Genomic DNA, 22,072 nt, shown 5'->3' on the forward strand with positions numbered 1-22,072 from the left:
GATATCCAACCTAAATTTCCCCTGGCATAACTTGAGGCCATTCCCTCTCATCCTGTTGTTCTTAACATGGGAGAAGAGACCAATCCCCACCTCCCCACAACTTCTTTTCAGGTAACTGTAGAAAGTGGTAAGGACTCCCCTGAGCCTCCTCTTCTCCAGACTAAACATTCCCAGTTTGAGCAAGAGGGAGTTAATTACGAACAGGAACTGAACTAGCTGCTGGAGGAGACTTCAAACCTTGGAAGGTCTGCGATAACCTGGTAGTGGAAATCGGTGCAACAGGTATGTCATAGTGATGTTTGTGGAAATTGCTGCTGTAGTATTTGTATGAATTTAATATGCAAATCCTAAAAAAAGAATATGACTAAAAAAAATTACAGCTATCAATACTCATACTAAAGCATGTCAATAATTTTCCTGAAATTCTGATTCAATTAAAGCTGTGATTTTTAACATTAAATTTGTGCTTACAGTTTCACTGGAAAGCAATTTCTACTAATTTCTGGAAAATTCAAGTGAGGATCCTGCTTTGGCCTGTCTAGGAAGCTTCTAAGGGTTCATTTCCTACTTACAAAGAATATGTGACTCTACAGTAAAAAATGCTTTTAAGACATGGAATTATTCATAAGGATTTCCATAAGGATTGCCATTTTCCAGCCAACACTATAATGCTACTAAAGTATAAATGGATTCACAACTATTTGTACCGTAATCAGGGCTGAGATGCTGGTTCAGTTTTGAAGTAACCCTGGCCCTGGCATGTGCTGGCAGAGCTCACAGATCCAAGCCCAGCTCGAAGACGTCATTTCTGATTGGTAGTGTTGAACTAAAAAACTGCTCAGCTATCCCGACCTTCCCCAAAAGCTGCTGACGTCCCCTTTACTCTCACAGAGTGTGTTTGGTAAGGAAGCAAAGGGTGGGATCCTCCGTCAGTGCAGTCACCGTGGTGGGGAGGACAGGGCAGGCTCACACCAGCAGAGGCACTGGCTTATAAGCTTTGCAGATGCTTAATGCAGCCCTCAGGAATTTTTTACTTTCTGCAGCAAATGAGCCCACTAATACCATAACAGTTCAGTATGGCCAATAGATACCAGTTCTCCTGCAAGTCTGGCGAATACAGAAAGTGGTTTAAAGCTATGTCTTAAGACAGTCAATATCTTATAAAAGATATTTGTGAACAGTGACACTGATCCTCCTTCAAAGTCATGTAGATCATAAACATTTGGTTTCCCCACCACAGCCATTCCTAATACATCCCAAGAGCTCTGTAAATAACAAAATCGGTGTTGACGGTCTAGGGAGGCAATATAGTGAGAACTGACAAATCCATACTAAATCTAAATGTCTCCTACAGTCTTAGGTGTGGGCTTGTTTCTGTGGTCACTTTCACATGACAAATTACTGGCATAAGTTTCATTAAACCATTAGCAACCACAATAAAATATTTTAAAAATATTAGGCATTAAGCAGAGAGTGACATATAACAAGGCTGGAAGGAATTTTAAGAGGACATATAAAGTCCATCTCTCTCTGCCAAGGTTGTACCAAGTACATCCATTACAATCTGAATGATAAATATAAGAAAATAAAATTTAATGGGTAAAATATAAAAAGGAAATATTAGTAGATCAAGTTCTACTTCCATTTTAATGCACATTTCAAGTAGCAAAGACTTTGATTTCTGTAAGCTTCAGTACTCTAATAACAAGTTGGATTTATGGAAGATTTCCATTCAGATTGCTAAGCGTGGTAGACTGAGCTCACTGAAATCTGACCAGAAGGTGATCTTGCATTTCATTTCATTTGCCAGAATTTCCCACTATTAATATTACGTTCTTCCCAAACCACACCTGTTCTTGAGCTGTGCAAGCGCCTCCCTCTTGCCTTTAATTCTACTTTGGTTACTGGACAGAAAAGTTTTACCCATAAGACCAAGGTACTTTCTACCACCTACCAACCTCTTCTCCGTAAGAAGAGGCTCCATCAACCTCAGAGAAAGGCACGCCCTGACGTGACTTGTGCACCTAGTCACCACTCTGGCAGCGACGCCAGGATCAGCCCCGGGCCCTGTGGTCTTACGGACTTTGATAATCAATGATGAGCTTCCTGAAACTCGTCTGTGTCATATCTAGCATTTGAACACAGTCCTGGGATGAGGATAACTTTTTGTTTCTTTCTGGGTGCAAGGAAATAACCACATTAGAAATTAAAATAATCGGCTTTCAAATCAGGACCTTTCTATATAACGTACAGTCACTGCTGAATTGTGACAACGCCGCAGTGAGGCAAGAGTTTGCAAACTAATTTGCATGCAAGCTGAGAGCTGCTTTTGTAGCCTCAAAACTCATAATGTGTAACACTTATTTTCGCAATAGGTTTCAAAAATATGGATGGCTTAATTACAGCTTTAAATAATGAAAATGCTTAATCATACTGACAGAGAAAGCACCTGAAAGCCCTGATTATGGACTGTAGCTGCAGCATGTCTTTGTGCTGTCACGCTGTAACTTCAATGTTTCTTAGTAAATTAGATCCAGAGTTAGTTCATGATGAAATAATTCTATTATAATCCACCTTTCTTCTTACTAAATCGCATCAAGCAGTCATGGGAGTTCAGTAACACTTGATGACTACAGTTACACAGCACGCTGTGCTTATTTTTTACCTGTTGAACTAGAAATCTGCTCAGTTTTCTTTTTTACAAAATTGTTCATCACGTGCTCAGACATATGCATTTCTAGTCTTTGCCTTGCCACGAGAATATCCAGATGTGGAAAGCAAATCAATGGAAAACCAACACCATCTCCTGAAGCTGGTGAAAAAACTGATAAATCAGGGACACTAAAATACAAATATCAAAACCAGCTGAGCAATAAGAAAACAAATGTGATTCTTCACCTTCACACGCATAGCTTGATCGGCAGTTTCTGTTCTAGGCTTTGTATTTCTCAAGCACTGTAGAAACAAGGCAAGTGAAGAGCCCCTTCGAATCCAGCTTGTTTAGACCTATTAACAACTCCGTATCAAGATACTCTTGATATAAGAAATTCGATTGATTTGGAGGCCTCCTCACAGTATGCTTTAAGGGAATAACATTTGTCATTGTTTCATGGTGCTATCGCCAATTTTAAATTCTTTTCACTCTACAAAATTTCTTTCCTGACTTTTTTTTTTGCCCCCCACTTCTCCGATTTGATCGAACAACGTGCGTCCTAGGGTCTAAGGGGTTGCTGATTGCAATAGCAAAGAGAGGTATATGGGGAACAGCTTCTCATGTAAGAGCTGAGAGACAACACACAATAGGCATCATTTCAGAAGAGCTGGCCTCACTCATCTTGAGTCTTTGTGGACAGTAGGCCAAGCACAGACGTGTTTGAAAATTCTATACAATCACAACAAAACTGTCACGGTCAGAAAAATGAGAGAACTGCAAAATGCAGAATACAAATACACAGAAACATGTCCAAATAACTTCAAGTAGGTGCAAAGAGATAACTGTAAAATATCTTCTGCAGGCAGCTCAGCTGCTCCTTAAGGGTCACGCAAGGTTTACAGAAGCACAGAGCATTTGCTGCATTTCACACTGCGATGGGCTGCAGAAACTGTGTCAGAGTAGACAGGGCTATAGCGTAAGCCACTTGAGGTGCCGTGGATGCTGCTGCAAAGACTTTAAGTCCAGGATTATTTCATCTCTGTTGCAGCATTAGTATGACTCATTCATCACTTATCTCTCCCTGGCTCCAAGGAAAACACCTAACATTTCTTTCTGTAGTTCTACTAAAGATGGAGCTGCTGGGAGCAGTGCAGGTCTGCATACCAATTTGTAAAATAAGGGATTAAGAGCATAAGAAACTCTTTGGAGCTTCAAGTAAAAATGAACAACTAAACTCCATCGTAACAAGGAAATTAACTTTCAGCAGGGCATTGTATTGGACAGTCTGGGACTGACAAGCCTGAGGTCTGCTGTCTAGAGGTGAAATTCAGTGCACAGCGGTGATGGAATCTGACATCATTCTGTCTCCTCGTGTACCCTTAACCTGTTAGGACTGAGAATACTACCTACTTGCCATAAATACTCTCTTTCTCTCCGAGCCTCTCAAGGAGGGCTTTCATAATTGGAACGACTGTCTTCTCAAAACCTGATGAACACAACTAATCAACTTCTACACATCTAGCCCATAAGAACAACTTTCACTCACAAATGCTGTAATTCAATGGACACACCTAATTTAACTACAAAAAGGTCCAGGTACCAAATCACTTTCATTTTGCCCTCTTATCATGTAACCTATAATTCTGTAAAACCTGTTCCTGCTCTACCATGTCCTTGCACAGCAGCTGTTTCAAAAAGTAAACGGGAGCAGAGGGTTTGGCTGGGCCACACTGCTTTCTGCAGATGGCAGACCCTGTCGTGTGTGGTCAGAGCAGCAGTTAAATGCAAACGGAGGCCTTGCCTCGACCCTTCGGCAGCTAGGTGCATGCAGAGACAGACAGCATCGCACTCAGAGTTATCTAACCTCTTCCTCTAGTTCCTATGATGAGAGTAATTGTTTGAGGCTTTTCCACCCATGACAAGCACTGCAGGCTTATTTTGGATTATTCAAAGCAATTTATCGCATCTTCGAAAAGAAACAGTAACTTTCAGCATGTTTATTTTTTGCTGACTTAGAATGACTCCCGATCATGCAGAGCATTCTCTGCTTTTTAAGGGGATCAATACCAATTTTTTCTGTGGGCTGGGAGACTATTTTCAGGATGATAACAGGGGAATAGAACAGAAAATAATTTCCCATTGTAAATAAAAACAAGTATGTGAAAAAAAATGTTCCTCCCTGGCTAAGACCCCTCTCCCCCTCGGTGAAGTGTTCCTATTCTGCTGATTTAGGGGAAAAATACCTCTTGGCTCCACTGTCGTCAGCATCACTATGAGAAATGTAATATCCATGATGAACAGAGTGTGACATACACCGTGCATCATCCCATTTAATGTTATGTTTTCCACTGTCACCAAAGGCCCGAACGTCTTGATTCAATATTCAAACTATGATTTTGGTTTGGTTCTGTGTGGACTATGGAAAACAGCAGTTAAAATAGACAGAAACTGAGGGAGAGGTGTCTCACTACATTAACCAGAAACAGGGAACACACAAGACTTGTCACTTCATACAGCAGAAACTCAAGGATCAGAAGAGGTTTTTCCTGCAGGTGACAGTGAGAGGAAGGGGCACTAGTGTGAACCTTTACAACAGAGTTGCTAACAGAGCTCCCTAAAGTGCACTGAAAGAAAAAGTGAGAAGATTTTATTTTTTATTTTTCATCATCTCTAGGATGAAATTCTGCCCTGATAAAATCAATGACGATTTCCCCACTGTGTTCCAGGGAACTCCATTTCTACTCTACATAACCTCACTACAGACTCACCTCTTTTGCAGTCCTAGTACGCTCACGTCAAGGCATTTGATGAGGCTGGGCATAGACCAGAGGCTGCCCAATTCATTAACTGTGTTCCTACCCATCTGAGACAACCACCAGATGACGATTTAGGTGCCTATTTCTGACTTAAGTGACAAAACATTTTGTAATGGGTTCTCAGGTTTAAAGAGTGTCTTACAATTAGGTATGAGAAAAGAAATTATTAAAAAGTTGACAAACGCCTCAAGATACTCAATTTAAACCTTTGCATGGAAAACTCAGAAAACAGGTCATGATTCTGTAACAAAGGAAACACCTGCACTTCCAAGGAAATGAGAATAAGTACAAGGAAGGAACCTCTAATCAGGCATCTATTGCAGTTGCTTGGGATAACCATGCAGTTTTTATTACCCAGCATGCACTGGAGGCTTGACACTGAACTTCTTTAACAAGGATACCTTCAGTCATACTGAAAATAAATCCTTGGGTCTACAAACTACCCTAAAGACACAATCTCCCCAGAGCTACCTTGGCAGCTACTGCTACGTGGGTTCAGACACTTTCTATGACGGCTGCTTTGTATCACAAGGCTCTGGATGCATTGCTCGGGTGCAGGTACAGGAAATAGTTCGTGACTCCCTGTTTTCGGCCAAGAACAGGGTTTGCAAGTCAGATGGGTGCCACACTCACCCGTCACAGAAATGTGATCTAGAGAATTGTTACATTTGGAACAACAACAATCTCACATTCTTGGTCAGTGCCTTGAAAGAACGAGTACTCTTGTGGACTAGGTAGAACCCAAAGCACCTGGTATAATAAATTTTACCACTCTGCAGTAAGAATGATAAATGATTTCTCTGGTTTATGCTTCACCCTATTCCAAGGTCAGCAGATTCCTCTGAGCAAAAAATACAAGCTACGGACTGTTGTCACAATCATCAAGCGAGCTCAGCAACAAAGCACTCTGCCACACTGTACTTTGCTCTGGCTGCGCTTGGTACCAACCCCTGGACCGTTTTCCAGAGTCGTACATGGAATATCATCTACAGCATCCCACATCTCAGTGCAGTGCGGATGGTGAGGAACTCTACACCGCTAGGTACAGCTTAATTCCTATGTTTCTCTTACAAAAGCAATAAATCCAGGGATATGCCACTACAGAAGGAACAGTTCTGAAGGTGAGATTTCCAGAGCTATTTCAGAATCCAAATATGCAACTAACCAACTGCTTGGATTTTCAGCAGTGTCTAGAGCACTTATTCCACTTTTCAAAATCTAGCCCTAGTGTTTTTCCTATTGAGATCCAGAGGAGATTGGTGTGGGATGCTAATTTGCTTCTTGACGTGGTTTTAAAACACCCAGTGCTTCCTAAGGCAGACAGTTAGAAGCTGGTATAATTTTACTACTTTTAGGTGAAAATTTGTGATTTCCTTGTGTGCAGAACCATGCAAGCTCCTCATCAGCCCACTAGTCACATATGTTTTGTTTTCAGTTTCTTTTCATTTACTCTGCCACACCAGCCAGACAGAGCATTGAAGATGAGCTAAAGAAGCAATCTTTACCAAGTCCCTTCATGACAGAACAGTATCACCATGACCATACAAATTAATCATCGTGGTCATCTGGTCACAAAACCCGTAACTATTTATACTTTAAACCTGCATTCTTTTTCAGCTAGAAAGAGCAGTTCAAAATGTACTGTGGAAATCAGTTGACAGTAGCTAAATAAAAGGAAATTAAAAATGTGACCTCTAGTTTCTGTCATGTAGGAGTTTTCATTAGCAGCTAGGAAGGTTCTCCCTTCAGTGCTCAACGGCAGCTCCACTTTTCCGTAGTGCTACAATTTGGGAGCATACTTCAGGTTACACAAATGATTATCAGCAGACAATGAAAGATAGAGTTTAGAACCAAACAGAAATGAAAAGAGTTAATGTATCAAGCTCTGCTTTGGACTGCCTTTAGTATAGGCTTTTGCTGAGATAGCTTCAAAGTCACTTCTCTCCAGAAACATAACTCAGAGTACAATCAATTGAATGTCAAAGTACTTCCAAGGACTTACTTATTCAGTCATCCCTAGCTGAAATCTCTGGCTTCCTCTAGGACTTACACCGCAAACAATGAGTTCCCGTCAGCAGCTATTTGGGATTCTATTTAAACATCAGCTGAAGATGCGAGATGCTGTCTACTAGTACAACTCCCCTAAGTTTATTAATTTTAAACAGAATCTCTTGACGTGTCCAACGTATTCTTAGCTTAACTAGTTAGATACACACACCCTTAACATGTTGTTTGGAAACAACGCACCCTCAAATTCATACACATTTCCCAAATCAACAGACCATCCAGAAGTAGATTTCAGAGATAAGTAGCACTTTCTGCAAGGAAATAATACTGTCTAAACAGAAGTATAAAGAGTATATGCTGCTCATCGGTACCACGGATGATAATCAAATTCCAGTGCGAGGCCAATCACACACAAAAATTTGCTCGATATGAAAAACCAATTGTTCAGGATACAGTCTTTTTTGTGATATAAGAAATGAAAAGCAAGTGCTATGATCATCACACAGGTTCTTACCGCATTCATCTGATAATCATGATAAAGATCACCTTTTTATCTGTTTTGAAGGTGAATTAGGGAAGTAACCATTCCTGTATCTTCATCTTCAATATCGCGGTTTGGACCCAAAGCCATGAAGAAACGTGCTTCCAGAAAACACTACTTTGCTGAAGCCTGTCTGTCTTTCATCCAGATGATCGTTATCCCACTTAGAATTAATAATTCTATGAAAAGTAACTCTTATCTCTTTAATAGTAATTTCCTTGTGATAGACTCTTCATACTAAGGAGGAGTTACATACAGCACAGCAGATGAAAGCAGAAGTCTGCAGATTAGACGTACAATATATTACAAATGCCTTTCTGCGTGTCAGCACACTCTTTATTGAAAAGGTTTCCATCACTTCCATTGTGCTGATAAAGGAGATTTTTTTAATGATAAATAGAAAAGTTTTAGAGAACTATATGCAATGTCATGTCTCTATCCATTGCTGAAGGATATCAATCTTTACTTACTGTTCAAAATTACTCAATTAAAAAACCTGCTGTACAAAATAACTCAACCAAGTTAACTCATTTATCTCTTTTTATGTGGATCCCAATTAGAGTCATAGCAGTTATCAGTTGCAACATAATTGCAACAGACTTCCAATTTCCCAAAGCAGTTATGGCAGGATTTGGGTTGTTTTCCATGATTTCTAAAGGGGATGAAGAGTATGATGAGTTATGGACAAGTTACTGGTACCTGATCCAGTTTCCAATGGAACTCTGCAGGACGGAAGGTGTCAGCCTGGTCAAAGTCTTTGCGCAGCAGAAATACTAGTCGGCAGTTGTGCACGTACAGGGCGTAGTGATGTCGGTTCATCTCTGAAAGGAGGGACCAACGAGATAGATCAGTGATGTGATCTACCATCAGCACTTTTGTTCAGGTAAATGTGTTTGAAAGCAATATATACCTCAAAGACAAACCCCAACCAAATAAAAAGCCCAGAAGAACTGACTTTTCTCAGTACCACAGATCATTACGGTTTTTGGGGAAGCCACATCCGGTAAATCATCTTTCTGACTTACTCCATATTAGTTCTGTTTACCTAAGTGTTACATCCAAATTAATAAATAAAATACAAATTAATATTTATTCTGACTAGTTTCAGTGAAGAATTAGAACTGGTTTTCCCCAATCTAAATCATAAAAAATGACACCTTATTTTTCAATCAACCAATTCCCGTAAAATCTGCAGAGGTGTTCACAGAGATTGTCCAAGGAGAGAAACACTGCTGGAAACTTAGGTAGACATCAGTCCCCTCGATCAGCCAGCAGATCAGCAGTGATTTGAGTGGCACCATCCGAGGTTAGTAACTTCTTTTTTCAGAGCAAATTAAATGAGGGAGATGTTAACACTGACTAACTTCTTTATGTCCTCTGCCTAACGTTTTCTCAACGCATAGACTCACCTGTCTTGTCAGAGTTGCAGAGAATAGTCTCTTTCTCAGCTCTTAATCCCGGACTAGGTCCATGCTTCATCCACAGAGAGATGGTGAATTGATCAGTTAAATTCTTCGGGACTATTCCATCTGGGATTTTGGCTCCTTGCTTTCCATCAAATTTAAAAATCATATCGTTGTTATCCATGAGAAGCCCAGCTGTCCAGTTAGTCGTTGCACTGGGAGAGGGTAACAGGTCAATGGCACCTGAGGAAGCTCCTACAAACGATATATAATGAAGAACTAATGAAAAAGCTGTGAAGATAATTTTATATAGGCCACGTTCTGATTCACACTGTTTAGGTTATTTTTATTACCGAATGGTCCTTCCTTACAGAAGGAACAGAAGTTGCTTGCACCATAGTGTATATCAAAGGAAACAGGCTTTTAAATGGGCACATACTTAGGTAAAGTATGAGCTCCATCCCTCACTCCCTCTATCTACTCTGGCTATAAAAATTAGGGAAGGTCTGTTTTTCCCACTGGAATGAATCTGTGGGAAAACTCCAAACCCAAAGTTGCTCATATTGCTGGTTAAACTCTGATTCTGCCAGATGCCCAAGTAAACTACCTTATTTTCCCAACTTAAGGTCAGGCTTCTGTAGGAGCATTTGGGTAATCAGTACCAAGCTCAACAGGGTCTGCTTTCTCTGCCCCTGTTTTTATGGAGATTGGTGGGTTACTTTGGGAACTTCATCCTGTTAGTGTGTGTTAAGCCTGCCCTGAGAACAACCATTGGATTATGTGCTTGGGAGATTTAGCTGGAAGAACTCACACTGTTTCAACCCCAGTAAATCCAATCAGCATCCCAAGCTGCTCAGCCTGTACACACACAGACCTGGAGCAACCCAAACGGGATGTATCTGGAGGTATTCCCAGCAGAGTCTTATCATGCTCCTGGATCAGCGCCCTTCCAAAACGTAGTGGCTGATGCCCTTTTATTCTAAAATGCTTCCAGAATAATACAGGAACCACTGCATTTAGCACAGTTTTGGACTGAGACCCCTGAGGTACCTCTTCTATATTAAAGTGCTTTTTTTCAGAAGGAACAGACAGAGCTGACCCCACCTCCTCTCACCACCCTGGATGTTCATGCTGCAGCTTTGTGCCCGGATAAGCACATACTGCTGCTGCTTGCTGAACTGGACCAGACTGTTGGCTTAGCTTAGCCATATATGACCAAGCACAAGCTAATACTTTTCAATCAGATCAACAACTGTTTGCCAGCCCCCTGCAAGCCTGGATAAGGAAGAGGGGGAAGGATCTACCCTCTTAGCTGCAGCATGGCCTTGACTCCGATACTGTATTTCCATTTCCCATACGTGAGAAATCCCATTATTTTCTATTTTACCCACATTTTGAGGGAAAGAAGAGAGCACCATAGACATTCTTCCACCATATTCCAGCAGCCTTAACTATTTTTGTAAGTGAGATTTATTCTGGATATGTTTTTGCACTCCAAAGTGTGCGTTTTATATGGTCTTAATTTTTTATTATTGTCAGATGACAAGGTGAAAAAATGCTTACTGAAATGCTTTATACACAAAACTAATAACTCCTTGACTTTAAAATGACTCAAACATAATTTAATCATTTAAACTGCCCACCTTGACCATCAAAGTGAGTACAAATCAGTGGGTTATGGAAAAGCAGGCTTAAATCATCAGTCATATAAAAAAAAGAATCTGAATCCTCTAGATTTCCAACAGACAAATGAAGAAACGAGCACAGGATTCATAAACTGGGTTCTTAATTACAGGGAGACAATGCTGCATTTTGTATGGCACAGAGGAATGTTTGTGATCGCTCAGTTCTGCACCCTCTGCAATCGCCCACTGCTTTACTGGTAAATAAAAAAAGCATGGTTTTCTTCTTTTTCAAAGAATTTTTTCACTCAACTATTAGACACAATAAGGTCATTTCTGGGAGAAAACTGATTTCCAGAAGTAATTTAACCTGCCTTCTTAGCAGTTCTCTCTACGTTAAGGATGGAAATAAATACTAAATAGCAAAGTGCGAGGCAGCCCAAATGAAATTCTGATCTCAAGTTCATTGTCATTTACAACCTTTTTACTAAAGTCCAGTCATAACTCTCTACCCAACCTGTTGTTCTCTAGGAAGATACGGAAACCTTGGACCAAAAAATGTTCTTTTAAAGAACTTTCCCCCCATCTACATATACTTTTTACATTCTATTTTTTGTGTTCAAAGGCTGCCTACTACAATGGCACTGGCAGACCTGCTGAAATGTGTTTGATCATTCTGCTTTTCACCAGCTGAGGCCTACAATGACCAAAGATTGGACTAGTATCGGAAAACATCTCTTTTATTCAGGAGAAAACGAGAAAGACCTGGAAGTCTCTTCCCTACCGCTGCGGTGTCAGCAGGTCAGGTAGTCAGGCCACACTGCACAAACTGAACTCTTTTGACTTTGCAGAGCCTTCCTCAGCTAAGAGAGTTTACACCACCAGAAGGCGCCTGCTTTGGGTTCTACACTTGAACTGATAATATTGTAGGACAGAGCTGCTATTAGTGTGTTATGTCAGTAAAATCATTTGGTGCTTTAGATCTTGTATGTAGTGAGTGATCTGCTGTGAATGATTGTGCCATTTACAGTTCAGGTCTGTAACAGCCATACAGCAATGTTCTTTTTGCTGCCAACACAGGTTCTCAGGGGAGACAAAAGTACTTGACTGTAGCTATAACATGTTTATTTGCATTAAAATGCCAGTATTCTATGGAATCAAGTCCCCAATAGGTCACGTAGCCTTGATCAACCTCTCAGTTTTAAGGTCATTAACATGATGAAGATATGTACTGTTGGCAGACGGGCTTTCTCCCACTCTTCTAGCATCCCAGTTGGTTGGATAAAGATATAGGATTAAAATTATGATTGTTTCTGTAACCTTAACTAAACAATTTTCAGGCTGAAAATATTTTCTCGGATTTTATGAGAATACTACTACTCCCACTCACCTTTGCCTCACCTTCCCAGTTTCCACAGGTAATTGGTAATTGCAGCGGTGAACTACTTTTCCCTAGGAATTGGCTCTCCATTTTTAATAATTTAGTAATTGTGGTTGAAAACTTTTGTTGCTAGGGTCGTAGGCTCTGTAAGCCAGACCCTTAAAAGGTATGGAAAAGTACAGCCACAGGTAAACAAAGCACAGGGGCACAGGGGAGCCACGCGCTAGTCGCATGGACAAGGAGGTGTGTTACCTGGGGGGGCAGAAAGGCGGGGTCAGTGGTTAATTGGAGGGTTTTCGGTCTCTGGGCAGAAGAAGAAACTTGTAACCAATCAGAAGAGGACACATGGACTAAAGCGTGTATATATACAGGTTGTTTACTAAGAATAAAGCTCTAGGCAGCCTCTCGTTTTGAACAACTAAAGCGTATGTCGCTTCGACCGCCCCGACTTTCACGACAAACTTTGATTTACAAAATTATTTCTTAAAGGCGAGTGTATTGATCTTAATACACGTGCAACACTGTTGTGGGTTTGTCAAAGCAAATGTAAGCCATACACCAGAGCACCCCAGAACAAAACCCAGTTAAAGAGACATTCTGGAGAAGTTGAGGATCAGTGTTCCACTCTATCAGGGCTTCAGATGAGGACTCTAAGACAACAGGATTTTAGAGGAGAATGAGAGACAGATCTCAAAACGCAAAAGATAAAATGGCTCAGTGCGTGGCCATTGCCATACACGTGATTTTAAAGTCCCAAAAACACAGCAGTGCCCTCAAGTATTTAATCTACCTTTCAAAATGCATTTGTATCTTCTAGACCGAGTTACCAAAAAGCAGTAAAAGGGAAGAAAATAATTAGGAAACCTTTCTCCACCAGGATACCTCTTTTCTGAAATTCATGTATCTTAAATATCTTTGCACAAGTGGTTGCCCCCAAATCCACCTGTTGTATGAATACAGGTCACGTGGAACCGAGGCTTTCTCTGGAAAAATATTATCATATCAACTGAAAGCCATATCCATACCACATAACTTCTGCAGAGATTTTTCTGAGTACGTTTCACGGTCACAGCCCTTTCCAATGTAATTGGTCTGTAATTCAATGGTTGTATGTATTGAGGAAACTGGTCCATCACACGTTTCTAGACGAATGCTGGGAAACAAAGGCATGCTGCCAGAACCAGGCTTGTATTCAATCCGTTTGTTCCAGTCTGGAAAGAAACAACAATAAAAAGATACAAGAGTGGTTAAAAAATAGAAGGGAGAGGAGTTATGTAATTTTATATGACATATTGTTCTCAAAGGTCGCTAAGAAAAAAAAAAGTTTTTTACCTTGGCATCAATAAGTTATTGTCCTCAAAAATCAGATTTTGCTTGTCTTTGTAGGAGAGTGTCAGGCTCAATTAAGTAATACCAATGCTGCTAGAGTCACGCAAGCATGGGGTACGTACATATCCTGACAAGAAGCACTAATTGGCATCAGCCTGGATCTCTGATGTCCCTGTCCCTGTGACAGACTACAAGGCAGCTCTGCAGGGACCAGGCTGTCCGCTGCTCTGCATTTGGTCAGATTTCACGGTTCCACGATACAGAACAAACATCTCCAAGGACCAGGCTATACACATCATTCTCACTGGACTGTGACCAAAAGCTAATATAATCTGCAGTGCCACTTCTTGCCTTCAAACGTCTTACTAATTTGTGAAGTATCAATGACAGAAAGCTGCAGCTGAAAGGACTGCTCTTGCTTTCAGCCAGATCTGACTAATCCGTGGTTCTGCTTATGCAGATGTCTCACAGCCCACAACACTGAAACAATCACCTGCCTCAGGCAGCCACCTGGTCATCCCAAATAAACCACTACGCTTCTCAACTGAAGCATTTTATTTTTAAATCCAATTAATTATGGTGTTTGCAACCTGCTTCAGAGACAACCCAAACAAGCAGCATTAATTAAACGCTGTATTTCAGTCATCTTTACAGTCCATACTTTCATAGAATACCTTCTCTTGGGAGGGACCTTCAAAGACCACTTAGTCCAACCCCCTGCCATGCACAGGGACATCTTTCACTAGACCAGGCTGCTAGTCCAACTTGGCCTTGAACACTTCCAGTGATGAGCATCCACGCTTTCTCTGGGCAACCTGTTCCAGTGTCTCACTATCCTTATAGTAAAGAATTCCTTATATCCAATCTACATCTACCCTCTTTCAGTTTAACACCACTACCTCTTATCCTGTCACTACAGCCCTTGGGAAAAAGTTTTCTTAAACATTCTTAAAGTAGGTTTAGTAACTATTTTTACCAAAGTCTTTAGGACTTGTACATCACTAACTAGAAGACCACTGTGACTCCTTTATTGCCTGTGCACACACCAGCTGAGCTGCTGTTTCAGTAGTAACTTTCAAGTAATAATGTTCAGCCCATTCATTCCATATTAAGTGAGAGGTGATCGGCAGTATTGCATACTCCGTCTGCAACGGTCAACTTCAACAGTTCCCTTAGCATTTCAAGTATCATATGAGGCACATCATTACGATAACAGATTTCTCTTCCTCATCCATTCCAGAAACTTGAGGTTAACATTTTTCCAATCAAACAAGAGCAGCAAAGTTTTTCAGATACTTAAGGCAAAAATAAAATAATTTGCTGTTTTGTAGACAAGCTAGTAATGTATGAATTATTGATCTTTATAATCTTTTATTCAACAGTTAAAACATAATATTCCTCTACTCAAAAGGAAAAATAGTCTCATAGCCTGAAATGTTTCAGATGTGTATCTCAGCAGCTTTCAGGTTTCAGCCACGTTTTCATTTCTCAGCTATATCGAATTAACCGGCACTCATGCAAGACACTCATTAATGTATGTGAGATGTGACTCAATTACTAACTGTAACATGCCTGCAACTGCACGTTCACCTCCAGTTATACGAGGAATGTCTTATAAAAACCCACTATATAAAATGCCACTAATCACAAGGAAGAATAATGGAAGACCTCTATTTCTGCCACCTGAATTGGAAGAGCTGTTTTATCTCACGGCATTACCTTTCCACTTGGCAGAAATAGTAATTTGTACCCAGAGATCACAAACCCTGAATGGTCTAAATCACTCACATTTATCTCAGCCCTACATTGTGAAACATCAACTAGACTTGAACTAGTGTCTTTGTACCTTGGACCTCTGCAGCATCACAGACGAGTCCTCATCCTAAATCCCACTAGTAAACATTATTATTTTAATTTTAAGTATACCATCATGTTAAAACGGATCATCTGCTACGCCCTGTCAACTCGGAATGAGAGTTAGAAAAACAGACTGGTAGCGCAGGCGTGCCCGGCCCTTTCTCAAATATCTGTGTTTCTGTGAAGCTCCCAATCTACTTACAGTAACCAGGTCTGCTCAGGTTGCCTAAGCCATTTCCCATTTGTGAAAGTCATCATTTAACAAAGGAGTGAATTTGGTAGGATGTCCCCTGGTTAACTGGCCACAAATCAGCTAGGAAGCGTCAGCAGAATGTGCTTCCAGGATTCATCAATGTCACCATGTGCTGCCCAGAATATCATTTGCTAAAAACCATTTGCTAAGTTTTAAAGGATCAAGCAGTCACCACTGACAGAAAAAAAAATGTTTTTTCTCTTAGGAACCAAGTACGGAGCTTCCCAATGGTTGCTACAACTGCCACCACTGCTGGCAGACATGTATTGGTAGTAAATTATGCTAGTAATGAATTGAGAATTAAGTTCTTCTAGGGTCATGCTTCTTTAACAACACACACAAAGACCATAAAAAAATCACATAAATACCATTCAGGATGTTTTTATTAAATTATATTTTACAATCAACACATACACGTATACAATATGCATATGTACATATGCATGTATATATAAAATACAAATGCTTATAACCAACACTGCAAAACAAACTTTAAAGCTTTGTTAACTTTTAAAGGAGAAAAGGTCGTTCCACATCCAGCACCACTCATCATATTAAAAAAAAAAAAAACCCCTAATAAGCCTTTCTAGGTTTGATAGCTGATCTACAAGTGGGTAACATACAAATGACAGCACTGCTAATTCTGATGCCACGTACAAATTTAAGCATGTTAAATATGATGAGTGATGTGTTAAGGAAATGGTAATCAGAAAGTATGACCCAGTTAAAGTCTCTCCAGAGCAAGGAGAAGACTTGAACTCCCCATGGGCCAGGAGCTCTATTTAAGCTGAGGGACATGGAAATAAGAATGTGTTAACAGGTCTAAAAAGAACGGTTTCTTGCATCAGTTAAGATGGGTAAAGCAGATTTAGTATTGCAGTTGTAGCATGTATATAGAACTGCCTGAAGAGAGGGCAATAATGGGTTACTCTGGGAATGTAAAGTTCATGGTACACAGGGAAGTAACTAGTAAAGATCCTTGCGAACCTGCCTTGGGATTGGTTTTTGATATTTTCATTAATGGTCTTGGCATAAATCCAAGACTGCGTTAATTACATCGGCTATTGACAAAACCAGAAGGCAATTCTACAATGGAAGTCAATACGGAAAGAGGATATCCCAAGCACTGGAAAAGATGACCTTGAGAACTGGTGTTAGAGAAATATTGCTTGGTAGTAATGACACAAAGTGCCAGTTCAGGGTCAGGAACTTCAGCAAACTGGTGAGTCATCACTGAACAATTACATATAGTTACTTCCATGGAGTCAGTAACAGCATGTCCGTGAGCCACCAGTCTGATACAGCCAGGCAAAAGAAAGGTAGTCTTGGAATATATAAGGCACTATATTTCCAGTAAGAGACTATGGTAAAAAAAAAAAAAAAAAAAAAAAAAAATGGGAACCCCCTCCCTGGGGGGTCAAAGAAAGATGTATCAGAAAGGAACGAAGGTAAAAAAAAAAAAAAAAAAAAAAACACATGGGAACCCCCTACCTGGAGTGTTCAAGAAAGATGTAATTGACTGTAACACACACACACAAAATTTGCTGAGGAAAGGAGAGCACATCTTAACGAGGTGGAAACAGGTACAACTGCTTTCCCTAAATATGGTTGTAGTCAAACAAAAGCAAACACAATGCTGATACAGGTACATACATGAGTATGGACTTCTGCAAACTTTGAGCTCAAAAAGGAAAATTACTCAGAAGTTCCATTAATTTTCAAGTGTCTGAAATGGGTATTTAAAGAGTGGGTATTCTACTAAAATGGTGCCACTGACAGTAACAGCCAAATGTCAACACCTTATTTTAAGGCTGTACGGCTAACGCATGCACAGCGGCTCCAAGAGTGGACTGACATAAAAGCTCTTGCTTTGCAATAGGTCTTATTTCATAAAATACAGATAAATCACTTAAAGCTAAGACAACACAAGCACTGCCTTTTAAATTGCCACAATGTGCACAAAAGGAATAGAAACTGATTTATATTTATTGAAGAAAATATTTGGGCTTTAAAAATGGTTCCTGAAGACAAGCAATACTATTTCATAAACAAGTTTCTGTGCTTGCCCACCCTCCTCCAAATACTCAATTGCTTTAGTAATCATATTGCTCCTTGTTAAACGCGTGACAGCTCAAAAGCCAATACAGTTTTGCTTTTCCTCTGTAATTGGATTTTACTGGAAAGCCCACATGAATACCATTCTAAAATCACTCAGCACCTCCTGCAAATAGCATCTACGAAGTATGTTGACTCAGAAGTAATCTAAGATCACTCTGCTAGTAAAATAGAAGGTCCTGCCCTTCTCTGAACAAAAAGATGGTATTTCAGCAGAGAAAGCAAGCTGCTCTGACCCGTCCATGGCCTCTGAAGGACTATTCAGCATTAAAGGGGTGGTAAGAATGTGCCTTTTGGCGGTAGTAAAGCCCTAGGTTACCTCAGTGAGCCCTACAGGCCTTAAAGAAGTAACATTAAACACCTTTGATACATTGACTATAAAAATATTTTAAAAGAGTAGTCAATTAGGTAAATAGAGAAGTTCTTATTTCAAAATCATTTTTAAGCAAACACTGAGTGGGAAAGTCATTGAATTTTTAAGGATCAATTTTTAAAGACTGTCATCTTCCTGTTGTTGCCTCAGTTAATTTGGTTAAGGGTGTATATGGGTTCAGAGGACTTGAAGATAGGTATAAGAAATCTTTTCAAATTAGTAAACCACTTCAGGCTGGATGCTGTGAAATCCTGTTTGCTAATCAGAGTCTTGATTTTCTCTTAAACTGGACATTACTAAACGTTGCTTATACAAGGGCTAGGTTAAACTTGTCAGAAAAAAATGACATCCTCTTTGGTCAGAGGAGACAATCTGACTTAACTTTTGGACTGTAAAAATTTTTGCTATGTAACTTATTCCGCCCTCCCCCCCACCCCCCGCCCAAGAAGAACATTCAACCTTCCCTGTTTGTTTCAGGAATGGCCGAGGCTCTGATACTTTATTGGGATATTCCACTGATTGGTTTAGAGGAGCTTCTTTGTTTTATGCCTTAATAACCTCTTCCTGTCTGCTGAAATCAACAACATTTTAGGGCACTACCTGACTTTTCCTTTAATTGTCAATAGTTGACCAGACCTTTAGCAGTCTGAAAACATATTTTAAGGCTTTTGGGGACAGGATCCTGCCCGTCATTTTTTTAAGGCTAAACTCCTCTTTATTTTCTTGCCATGTAGTACATCATTCACCAGAGAGCTTTGTACAGGAATAACTGTTTTCAACTTTCTGCTATCTTGCAACTTTTGGCACATTGTTTTATATTTTATTTTCATTTTGGATCCCACTATGGGGGACAATAACTTCTTCAGTCTTATGAAAGCTGTTCCTAAAAGCAGCTGAAATGAGAAAAGACAGTATTATGATACCACAAACGAGCTACAGAACGTATGGTGTAGATGACAGGTTTTGACTCTTATTTCACCTCGTGTTTTTTTAATGAAAATCCTGTAGGGATATTCAGTACTGTGTTGCCAGAAGTTTGTCTGCTTTGAATAGAGCAGAAGTAACCTTACAGAAACCAGTATTTGTGACATCAGAACTGCTCTAGTAAAAAGAGCCACACAGTAAGTGAACCCACAGGAAAAAGAGTAATGTCTGCTCAGTGTCCATAGAACTACAACAAAGCCCTGGAGGGATGGAGAGAACCCCAGGGAATGTGCTGAAGGTAACAGGGGCTTTCTTACTATGGAAACCCACTAATTGTGTTTAAAAAGTAGAAATAATTTCAACTGCAAATCTACCGATTACGGTGTCATCTAGCTTTCTTTAACACCGTAGTCTCTTTACTTACCTGGCAGTATGCGATCCCTCCCATGTTTCACCATGGAAAAGAACACACAGACAGCATGGAGAGAATTTGTAGCATAGCGGCAAAAGCCAGTTGACAAAATTCACTAATGAGACTTCCCAACTAAAATAATTGATGAGGAATTAATTCAGGTCATGGATTTACATTTTTAGCTTGCTTAGGATACTAATAACATGTCAGAGTGGTCTGCTCAGAACTGTTTGATGTCAGTTTGGGACCAGGTTGTTTCTGAAATAGTTTCTTAACAGAGTGGAGGCTTCTTGTTTGCTTCTTGAAAATGTCTGTGAGGGATCATTTGCTGCTTGTATATTAATGTCCACCTTCAGAGAGTGGGGAAGTAGTGCCTAGATTTAATGAAGACTTAAATGCTGTTACCCAAGGGAATATTGTTTAAATGACAGCACGTTGGCTTGAGTTTTATTTGCTCTGCTCTACCTGTCATTTGTGTGGAGTCGGCCTCTAGAACCAGGAATAGTTTTGGACACTGTTTTATGCAAACCTATTCTTCCCTGTCCCACCCCCGCACAATGGAGGCTATTTGAAGGGCATCTCCACTGGCATTGCACTGAAATGTTTTGCACTGCATTTGCATTAGGCTACTACGATCTCTAATCACAACGGTCACAGGAAAAATTGCACTTTTGATTACTAAAGCCAGTAACTTTTAAGAACTAACTCCCAATACTATAAATTAAAATTCTAGTATTTATTTGTCCAAGCTGAAGATGAAGCATAAAAATATATCACACTTTGGAAACTTCTATATTATAACCAAAGGCTCAGAATAGACATATTTCTGCCAAGCAAAACATTGTGCCTCCTTTAGTCATCTGATCTTTTCAAATACATCATTGTTGCAAAGAAGATGGAGCACACCTGGTGGCTGCCTCTTTGTGAGGTCACAGAGTGACAGACAGAGGGGAGAAAGAACACTGTAAATATCCTCCGGTTTTCCTCTAAGTACTGGAAATACTATTAGTGAGTTCTGCTTATGTGATTTTTTCTTTTCCTAGCAACAGTTAATTTTTAAAGATACTGGCTCAAAGTGGAAAACCACATCACCTATATGATTATCTTCACCTTTAAAAATAAGTAGGCATAAAAAAATCTCAAGAGAAATGTAGAAACTTCTTCAGCTAATTTTCAAATTACAATTAATGACTTAGGAATCAAGAACTAAAGTAATTTATCCAATTGTTTACCTAAAGACCTTATACCCTGAGTAGGCAAACACTATCTATCCACTTGCACTTTGTGCTGTTTGACCTGGAGACATGCCAGTGAAGAGGAGCAGTCACCTGTCTGACAGATGGAAAGGGACAATCCCACATGGATGGCATGGAATATGCTAGAGCAGAACATAGTGAGCTATTTCATACCTTGCTTATGATAATGACCCATCATAAAACTTGATCAGAAGGGAGAATATTTGTGCCAAATTGACCCCAATAAACAAAAAGCCCAAATCAAGCATAATGAATACTATCAAAGCATATTCCTTATCTGAGATGCTTTGGCCAAACTGTTTGAAACTTTCCTGCAGTCTTTTTTTTAGGAGCTATTGCTTTATACATGCTTTTTTCCCTGCCTATTTTCTCACTGTTGCACTAAAAATAACAAGCTGGCAGTCTCTCATATTAAATACCTAGTGTTAACCAAACGAGCAGCCACATACAGCTCTGACATCTAAAAGAATAATTTTTTTTTTTTGCACATAGAAAATAACAATAGCTGAATCCCAGCTTTTAATTAAGAACTTAAATACCCTGTAAACACCTCTCATAATCTAAGGTGAACAAAGCATTAAAAAGCATTTCTGCAGTGTAAAGAGACCATGCTGGTTTTATAGAATAAATCACAGAGTTTTGAACAGCAAGATCAGAAATGTGGAAATAGTTCACAGGTATTGTCTCTATTTTATAAAAATACTCTTCAAAATACTTGGGTGGGTGGGGAAGAGTACACTGTTGAAAAATAAAAATATGGTTCTGCCTCAAGAGAAAATGGAACCACATTTTACAAGGTCCTTTAGACCAGGGCTTCTCATTTTACAAAGAAAACCTTTTTTCCTTCTAAATGTCGGTTTGCAAATTTACCTTCACATACAACAGCCAAACTGATTTTTTCCTTCTCAATCATCCTCTCTAAACATTACAATTAAAAAGGTCAGGTTAGTCCTGAACAACACCTGTATAATGTGGTTACATCCAGTTGGTTTGTCTCTAATCCAGCCCTTGTTTTCATCTTAATGCCTAACAATTTGTGGCATATGTATCTTTCCAGTACACTGCCAGCTGGGTTTTTCTCCATTTTAGACAGAGTAAACTGTAGCTCCTACAATCTTTTCAGAAAATAA

General features: G+C 39.8%; 1 protein-coding gene across 1 annotated transcript in view; it reads right to left on the minus strand.

Annotated features, from left to right (window-relative positions):
* Positions 1-8,716: 8,716 nt before the first annotated feature.
* LOC104495445 (calsyntenin-2-like) overlaps positions 8,717-22,072 on the minus strand; it is a gene marked incomplete at both ends in the record, with an annotated part of 21,446 nt that continues 8,090 nt past the window's right edge. The window contains 3 exons of the mRNA XM_010138412.1: positions 8,717-8,838; positions 9,427-9,675; positions 13,449-13,634. Coding sequence (XP_010136714.1) covers positions 8,717-8,838; positions 9,427-9,675; positions 13,449-13,634 — 557 coding nt within the window. The remainder of the gene's footprint in view (positions 8,839-9,426; positions 9,676-13,448; positions 13,635-22,072) is intronic.

Source organism: Buceros rhinoceros, unplaced genomic scaffold (assembly GCF_000710305.1).
Source record: "Buceros rhinoceros silvestris isolate BGI_N320 unplaced genomic scaffold, ASM71030v1 scaffold10766, whole genome shotgun sequence".
NCBI classification, from domain to species: domain Eukaryota; kingdom Metazoa; phylum Chordata; class Aves; order Bucerotiformes; family Bucerotidae; genus Buceros; species Buceros rhinoceros.